At 41.6% G+C, this 9,293-nt stretch overlaps 1 protein-coding gene across 3 annotated transcripts in view; it reads left to right on the top strand.

The window, feature by feature from the left end:
- Positions 1 to 9,293, top strand: part of Ercc6 (ERCC excision repair 6, chromatin remodeling factor) — a 72,420-nt gene that overhangs the window by 27,956 nt on the left and 35,171 nt on the right. For all 3 annotated transcript variants that reach the window (XM_026779732.1, XM_026779731.1, XM_005348643.3), the window contains 2 exons: positions 2,361 to 2,489; positions 7,895 to 8,053. In XM_026779732.1, coding sequence (XP_026635533.1) covers positions 2,361 to 2,489; positions 7,895 to 8,053 — 288 coding nt within the window. The remainder of the gene's footprint in view (positions 1 to 2,360; positions 2,490 to 7,894; positions 8,054 to 9,293) is intronic.

The raw sequence follows: 9,293 nt of genomic DNA, 5'->3' as shown, positions 1-9,293 counted from the left end.
GTCTGTAGCCCAAGCCACACAAGGTAGTATTGCCGTCTGTAGCCCATGCCACACGTGCATGAGGTTGTATTTTCTGTCTTTTCAGTTCTTCTCAGGCTGTTTGTTTTCACAGAGGTTCAGGCGCTTGTTGACCATAATGATTTATCCCCACCACCTTTACTCATTGTTTGACCAAACTGAGTGAGTGTTAAGGGCTTTCATCTTTCTTTATGAAGTGGAAAGGTCTCGGATGCAATCGCTTCTGTAGTGGCTTGTGTGGTTTCCTAGGTGCCGAGTTCTGTGGCAACGTGATGTCTGTGTATTTTAGGACAGAGAGGAAGGCAAGAGAAGATGCGATCTTGTCAATGCGGGATGATGTGGTGGGAAACTTTAACAGCCACACTGAGTGATGGAGTCTAAGGAAATAGCGGTCATCTGTGAGTGAGATGTACCGTGTAATATGGAAAAGCCGTTGTTCAGCTTGTGCCAAACTGCTGAAGCCAGTACCTTCTGGAATTTCTAGTTCCCTCCTTGCTATGTTATTGAAGAAAAATGCCTGATGAAGTCTCTTTAAGTGCCGGTGATAACTTTTGTGATTCCCACAGAGTTTGCTGAGTAGAGCAGAGGCATCTTTATGATATCTGATGCTCGGGGTCTGGGCACCAAGGATCATCTCATTACCTGAAACAGTGGATGTGCATCGGGAGAATGACTACACCTTTCCAGTGTGTTCTCTGGACATTCCTGCTCACGAGGCTTTCTTGATGTTATTGCTATATAAGATAGATAACATTTTTACTGGAAGATTATCTTTGCCTAAGTCTGCCATCCTGGCTTAACTTATCTGTAGTCACCTCAGCTGAGACTTGGACCCCAGTTGCCTTCATGATAGGCAAGAATATTACCGCACTCCTGCAGCTTTGCCCCGCCCCCCTGTGGAAGACCTTGATAATGACCATAAGTGTCTCTAGGCATTGTTATTCCCTGGGTGGGAATGGGGGGGGCATTGTCCCTGTTGAGAGCCACGGCAGGGCACCATTTCACTAAGCTAAAATCGTAAATGCCGCAGAAATTGGAAGAACAGCAGACTGTGGCCACCCAGAAAGCGTACTTGGTCAGCTGCATGGAGGTGATTCTTAAGGAAGAAAACTAATACAGGGGGAAGTGGGGGGGCTTTGGAAGTGTTTTATGTGATCGTACATAGGTGTGTGACCCCTGTTCCTCTAGACTTGGCTGGATACTGCCTCTTATGTTTGCCGCCCTTCTCCAGAAACTGCTGCCAGGATTTTGTTGCTCGTTTTGCTAAGTTCTCACCATAGAGAACAGTTCCGCGTCACCATCTAGTGCTTTCTTGCTGAGCCCAAGTGTCAGTTCTTTGAAGAGCTGAATTCTTGAAGGATGTGCTTCACCTTCTGCCTGTCACTCTGGCCTGGCCTCTGCAGGACAACACTGTGTCCATCTTAGCCTCTCGTGTTGCCTTCCCTCAGTCTCTGCTAGTCAGTGGCAGTGTGTGCTGCTGTTGTCTCCCTGTGAGCTGTGGTCCCAGGCATCTCTCAGTCCTCGCTCTAGTCCATTTCTGCCACTTTGTAACCTTTAGGATGTCAGCTGACTTTTTATGAAAATAGTGGAGTCCAAGCTATTTACTTTGGTGATTGTTTTTCTTTTTTGCTCACAATATCATAGTTCATTTTAGCTGTGAGTATATAGAATTAGCCTGGTTGAGTGGCTGCACCCACTGTCCAGCTGTGGTGTTCTCTGTCCGGCATAGCTTGCGTAGCTGTCACTGTCTCCTGCACAAACATGGCGTCATGCTTCCGAAATACAAATGTTCATCTTTTTCAAAATTTAACTTTATTTGATTAACACATACTGAGTGGTATGATTGTCAGTATAATGGCACCTTTGATCCTCTTCAGTTGAATAATTAGAAAAAATACCGGATACAGCAATTTGGAACAAAAATTTGTTTTCAAAATAGTATGTTTTTAATCCCGTGACTATAATTTTTAGCAGAGAAATACTAGTTCTAATTAAAATATGCTCTTATTAAACTGTATTACCGTTAGAAATACTGCAACCTCCTGAGTCTGTTGTATGGTGAGTCATGTATCTTAGGAGCTAGTAGAGAAGTCTTCCCTTAGGGCGTGCTGAAGAGGAGGAAGTGGTTGTGATAATGAAACGAGAAGTGTGGGAATCTTTCTAGAGGAGTGGTAATAATTCAAGTATGAATTGACTTGAGCGGCAGGAGGAGAGCTGGTTTTCCTAGACTGTTAGTGCTGCCGAGTGGTGATGGTGGCAGAGGCCTGAGAGGCTGTTGCGATTCTCCGTGTCTTCCCGGTGCAATGCCTATCTTCATCTCTGTGATTTCTTGTTCACCGTAGGAGGTGGAATCAGCTGAGGCTGCAGGAGAAAGAGCAGCGCCCGAAGCTGGATGATGACTCTGAGGAAAGTGATGCCGAATTCGATGAAGGCTTCAGAGTGCCAGGCTTCCTCTTCAAAAAGCTCTTTAAGTACGTGCCATTTGTTCTGTCCTTTATGTTTGTCATCGAGCCGTTGTGTGCACATTAACACTCAGAAATTACACAGTAGTTACCTGTGGGCCCGTAAGGTACTTGCAGCAATTTATTGCAAATCCAGACACTGTCAAATGAAATTTTAGCCACATGCTGTTCATTAAAATTAGATGATAATAAATTGGCGAAGGTGCGTATGGGGTATGTTTGTAAACGGATGAATCTGTGTGAACTTGGCTCAGCAGACTAAAAGCAACACATTTAAAAGCCTCTCCATCAAGTTATGCTTTTGTTCTTAGTAATTTTAAGGTGCCAAACTGCTCATTGTAAATATTAATTTCTTTAAGAATATTTGTTTATTAAAATCTCTAAGAGGAGTTTTATATATATTATAATCAAACCTTGGGGAGGATTTTACTTTTGGTTTTTCACTTCTTCGTGGAAATAAAAATTGTTGATTGTTTTCTGAGGATCTTGTATTATACCTATGGGTATAATATTTTTGAGCTGACCAAATGTGCATCTAAATATTTTATGTGGATGTCTTTCTGCATAATGTCAAAAGATAAGACATAGACAACACCTCGAGTTTTAAGTTGCTGCTGGAAGCTGACTTAAGCTCCCTGTGTAACTGTCCAAGTGCCATGCCAACCCTCCAAGTGCCACATGTCAAGTGCATGCCTGCTTGCGTGGTCCGTACGGCAGGGCAGGATTCCCATATGGGTGTGAATGCCGAGGGATGTCTTCCATCTCCTCACTGCGAATTTAGTAATGGATGCTTTAGGAAGGCCTCCTTAGAGGTGCAGAGGAAGTCACGCACCGGGTAGCTTCTCTCTTTTCTGCACCAGCAGTTGTTCATAGAGCAGGATGCAAACTTCTGGGAGATGGGGAAGTTCAGTGTTCGTTATAGAGTCACTGTCGGCCATGCCCTTCCCTTAGTAAGATAGCTACTTAGAAAGAGCATGCTATCCCGTTTCCTCTCAGAGCTTTTGTATGTGTGGGGTGTGTGTTCATGACAAGCACTGAGCAACATCACTAGGCAAGATCAAGACCTACAAATCATATTTATTTAGTTATCATGCCAGGGAGATGGAATCCAGGGCTTTGCTCATGGTGGGTAAGTGCTCTACCACTCACCCAGCCCCCCCCCATGTTATAGTTTTATGTTATAAATTTAATTTCTCTTTGCATTAGGGGTGGAGGAGTAAGGAGTAGCTATTTTATCCCATTAAACACAGAGTAAAGCCAGGTCCTCACTGAACTTACATGGCTGGATGGCCTGACTTGATCAAGATGATGAACCACATAGAAGGTCAATTCTACCTCTCTGATCATTTTTGCCAAGAAATCAGTTCACAGCCCAGAACGGCAAAGTGTTTGTTTATTGCTACTCCCCAATGAAAATTAACTGTAGAAAGATAAGTAAAGACTACATTTACTGGCCACTCTTTTTATTTTCTCTGAAGTAATTGTTTATTTAGGAACAAGTAAAATAGTGTCCATATTGTACTGGCAAAAAGAAATACCTAAATAAAGGTTAAGCTGATTTAACAAGGACAGGCCTCTTTTGAATGTTTAGCGAATGATCTCATTCGTAACTGTCCTCAGGAGTTAGGTTGGATGTACAGTGTTGTATAAGTGTCAGATTTTCTTGCAAAGCAGTTTCACAGGCAAAAGAACCAAACTTCACTTTATTGAGTTGCTGTAAGAGTCACTGTATTGGCTATTAACTTTATCATAGTTAATATAAATATGCGCTTGTTACTGTTTTAAATTTTTCTTAATTACATATTCCTGGAAAGTATTCTGTTTTATATTTATAAACATAATTTAAAATACTTTATAAATGTTATTAGATTTTATATCTCCTATTGTAAGAAAAAGGAGGGCAAAGTGAATCCCTGTTTTTAAAAAGTTTATGTGTATGGGTATTTTGCCTACTTTATATATGTGTATCATGTGCATGGCACAGAGGCCAGAGGAGGGCGCCAGCTGTCTTGGAACTGGAATTACAGCCAGTTGTGAGCTGCTGTGTAGGTGCTGGAAGCCAAACCGAACAGTAAGTGCTCCTAACTGCTGCCAGCTCTCCAGCCCGATTGCCACCATTTTTTTGTGATTAAGTTTTAGCCAAGCCAGTTTACTTTAAAGTTGTGGCTATATTTTTTTCTATTTACTGCACTCAGGGGAACTGAGTCAGTGGGGTATAGTTACACCCCAGGGAGCCAGGAAGCACAGTTTTCCATTTGAGTGCTATTTCTGCAAGATAATGTTTAACTTCTAAATTTCAGTTTTGAAAGTTTGCCCAGTAAATGTATTCATCTGTATAATTTAACAGCCTTACGACAAACTTCAATTTGTTTTGACCTTACCTTCTACCAAACTGGTAACTGCAATCTTGGGTTAGTGTGACAATGCCAAGATCCAACAATTATCTGTGGTTGTTTCTGATGCTTTGGTCCCACAGGGATCAGAGTTCAGTGATTTCCTTACTGTTGTATAGTAATTTAAAAGGCAGTTTAACTTTCTAAGGAGTAAATTTTATATGCTTCTCAAAGATTTTGGAAACTAGATTCCATGCTCTGTTGGCATTTTAACGGTGTGGTTGTTTTATAGCATTTACTGTTCAGAATGTAGAGCCATGAAACTAAGGGTGTTTACTACTTCCAGTGGAGCCAGAACCCAGGTCTTTCATTCCTCAGCCATTGCATAGCCCTGCTGACTAGGGTGGTGGGTGCTTCTCTGTTATCAACGAGTATTTTTCAACTGAAATCTGACGCCCTGTTTATGGTGTGGTACCTTACCCAGTCTGCACAATCCTTGCTGTTGAGATGCAGCCCTGGGGTGTCTTATGAGTATTTCTTACATTACTTCTGTAGGACTTCACCTGTATTTGTAAAGATGTCATTCTGTACCCTGTGAAAACCCTTGGAATGTTAGGGTAGGAGACATCTAAACACCAGGCCCACTGTTGCTGAGTCTATAGGGATCAGATGGAATCCAGTGTCCAGTTCACTTCCGGATTCTTGCTGAGAGACACCAAACTGATAAATAGTTCTGTCATCATTCCCCAGTTGCTGATTTCCAGTTCTTCCCACTTTAATTAAATTTGGGCCCTAGGGAAGAAGAGTGTTGGCTGGCTCTGTGTTGGGTGGATTGATTTTTAGGCGGTCACAAGGAGGTCCAGGGCTTGCTTGGAGCTGCTCCCATGGCTTCTCTGCTCTGGTAGGAGAAGGCCAATGGCTAGAATCCAGCCATTCTGGAGCTTGAGTGCAAACCGCAGTCTATTTTGTTTTGTTTTTGTTATTTTTAATTTTTATTCTTTTGAGACAGGGTATCATCATGAGACAGGGTGGCCTCAAACTTGGAACCTCTTTCCTTAGCCTCCCTTGTGTTGGGATTATAGGTGTGTAGAGCTAGTTCAGGCACCAGGTTGTCTTCCAAGTCAGGGCTAGCCTTGACACACTTGACATTTTGGGCCAAATAATTTTCCGTAGGGACTGACCACAGCACTGGAGAATGAATAGCATCTCCGACTCTTGTCCATTAAGTCTTAATTGTTCTTTTCCACTCGAAAAATAAAATGGCTGTAGACATTGCCAAGTGTCCCCAGGGAGCAAATCAGGGCTGCCATGCTGGATTATTTCCGAAGTGGGATCACTTTGGAGTCATACAGTTCTGGGTTTCAGTTTCGCTTGTTTGTGTGTTATGCCTTCTTCTCTGCTGTCCCCTCTCCTGTCCTCCTCCTCTCCCCTTTTCTCCTCTCTTAGCCCCTCCTTTCCTGAGCCTTTGCTTCCTGCCTGTAAATTATGCCACTGACCCCTGTGCCTGTTGATTGTGAGGTCCTGTCCAGACCACCTGGTCCAGAGCCTCCTGCAAATGGGTTTCTTGAGTGGGAGCCGTTGTTCGCTAGGGTGTGCCGTGCTTTTCTGGAACTTGTCTTTCTCCTCAGTTTAAGCAGTCTTATTTTCATACCGCATTGGGTTTTGGTTTTGAATCCTTTTCTCCAGAGTGCATACACAATATAATTATTATGAGGAAACATCCCAGAGTTTTCCTTATGCTGTGTGTAGTGGCGTTACCGCCTAGAGTCGTGCTGTTAAAGTTGCCTTACACAATACTGAGCTTCACTTACTGAGGGCATAGCTACTGAAAGGAGCGGCACCCGGGAACCGAGGCCCACAGCGAGGTGACTTACTTGTCTCTCTGCGTGTGTGTCAACAATCTTCACACCCTTCCTTCTGCCTTTCCTTCTTTCAAGACGACCTGGTGGAACTCTCGGAATTCTCCTCCTTAGCCTCCCTTGTGCTGAGATTATAGATTGATGCTACCACACCTGGCTCAGGATTTTAGTAGGCGGAGCAGATACAAGCAGAATTGTGGGGCAGTAAATTAGCCTCCTGTCTTTTAGGGGTAGTGCTGTGGCCATGCGGTTTTCTTTGGGTGGGGTTGTACTTTGGCTTTATCATAAGTGGGTTTTGCTTTAAGTCATTTACTATGGCATATAGTTTCCATTCCATCTTTCAATATCAGGTCATCAACAAACAAACAGAAAACCTTAGAGTTGATAGAGTTGAATGTTTGATTGATAAAGAAAGGAAGATACCAGCTACATATTTTTCTTTTTTCTTTTGAGAGGGAGAGGTGAGGGAGATACTGTTTCTTTATATTTTGCATTCCTTATTTAAAAATTTAATAGCCCCCAATCTTGTATCTTTGATAAACTCCTTGAATCAGTTTGTGCTTTGAAGTACTAGTGACCTCCTACACTGTTTGGCCTTATAAAGAGTTCTTCTTCACAGCTGTTAATCGTGCAGCAGAGGCATCTGTTAGACACTAATTTTAAGAACAGCTCTATTACTCATACTTGTTTATGACCTTAACATTTAACTTAATTTTCCCTATAAAAGGATAATATGTCTACAAAGTGACTTTACAACTGTGTTAGCTGTAAATTGTGGTGTTCTCTGCCCTGCTTTTTTGATGCTATTTAAATTAAAGTATCACTTCTTTTTGTTGAAAAAACTTACGGAACTTTATGTACTTAGAATATTTGATATTCTTATTTTTCAGAAAGTAAATTAAAGCTGGTAAGTTTATGCATGTTTATCAAGCAATATTTAATGTTGTAAAAGACATAAAATAGTCCTTAATTACCCCATCTACCAGTTTAATTAGAAATGTGTTAACATTCTATAACAAAAAATTACGATTTTTTTATGCCTAAGTGATCAAAAATGTATGACCTTATAAATATAATAATCATATAAAACACGCATCCGGTATGTTTCTCTGACTGGTACTAGAACCTAACCAGATGATTAATTCATGAGCACTTTCTGTTACAATCTGTATCACCCACCATTTGCCATTTTCTCTTTTCTTGTTGGTGTTTGTTGTTGTAGGTATCAGCAGACAGGTGTTAGGTGGCTGTGGGAATTGCACTGCCAGCAGGCAGGAGGAATTCTGGGAGACGAAATGGGATTGGGCAAGACCATCCAGATAATTGCCTTCTTGGCAGGTCTGAGCTACAGCAAGATCAGGACTCGCGGTTCAAATTACAGGCAAGTGCTCCTCTGCAGACTGTCAGTCTGTGGAGCTCAATTAATATTTCATCAGATGTATTGCTGTGGAGGAGGGGCTTGTGAATTATTGATGACATTTCAATTACAATATTCCTTTAATTCTTTTAGTGGGGGACATCAAAGGAAAAATTTTACGAGACAATGGAGCTGTAGGGCAGGAGAAATTAAACATGTAACACTTGTAATGAATTCCAGGCGTTGATGCTTCATTTTGCAGATGGGCCCCACTAGATATTTTGGGTCAATACGATGTCTAAGGTTAGCTCTTGCAAATGGATTGTTTACAAACTCAATTATGTTAATATCAATAGTTTACACAATATGGAATTTTAAATTAGACATAATACCTTTAGTCCCATTTATTAAATTTTACATTAAAATATTTGTTCTGGCAGAAGACCAGGTGAGCATTTACAGTAAGTACGAGTCTGCTCCTGGGCAGAGTTGGAGCTCAGAAGAAGCCGTTCTCTGTGGTTTCCTTCAGAGCCTGTGTGTGATAGCATTTAGAGCACGCTCACGCTTCTGGAGTGAAGGTTCTCATCCTCCCCATATGGTTTAGACTCCGCCCCCAAGGTCAGCACCTCCGTGACTTCCATGGAGTGTAGGGAGTAAGTTCAGTCTTTGTCTGCTTATTGTCTAATAAACTGTTAAAGCACTAGAATTGTGAGGAAATTGGTGTTTAATCTGTTTGGAGGTGCCACTGAATGTTTGTACTTGCAATAAAGAGCTATGAGGATAGCCTTGTGTCAGTTGTAAATTAGCTTCGTGGAAACCTATATTGTTAAAATGTTGCTAGATAAATTACATAGGATGTTTCATCTTGGACACAGATAAACTAAGAGCCCTATCTTTCTTTCTTTCGGTAGGTTTATCTAATGAGTAGCAATGATGGGTGTGTGTCCTATGATTTGAGGTGGTCATTATGTACAGTCTGGAATTGTCTTTGAAACAGTGTTGATGTGTTCAAAGTCCACAACTGCAGAACCTTTGCCCACATTCTAAGGCACTGTCACAAAAACGTGCAGTAGAGAGTATATGTGGACCATAAGCTCCTGACTAAAGGCTGTTATTGAGCCTCCCAAGCATCCTGGTTTGCTTTTATTTGTTACTCTTTTTACAAATGTTTTACTCTTTTGCTCAGTTAGCAGGGCAACACTTCTTGTGAGGGGTGTTGTTTCAAGTTTTCAGATTTTTAAAAAAATATTTATTTTTAGTGTGC

The sequence above is a fragment of the Microtus ochrogaster genome, chromosome 6 (genome assembly GCF_000317375.1).
Source record: "Microtus ochrogaster isolate Prairie Vole_2 chromosome 6, MicOch1.0, whole genome shotgun sequence".
Taxonomy (NCBI): domain Eukaryota; kingdom Metazoa; phylum Chordata; class Mammalia; order Rodentia; family Cricetidae; genus Microtus; species Microtus ochrogaster.
Note: the sequence above shows the minus strand (reverse complement) of the source record. Positions and strands in the feature narration are given on the sequence as shown.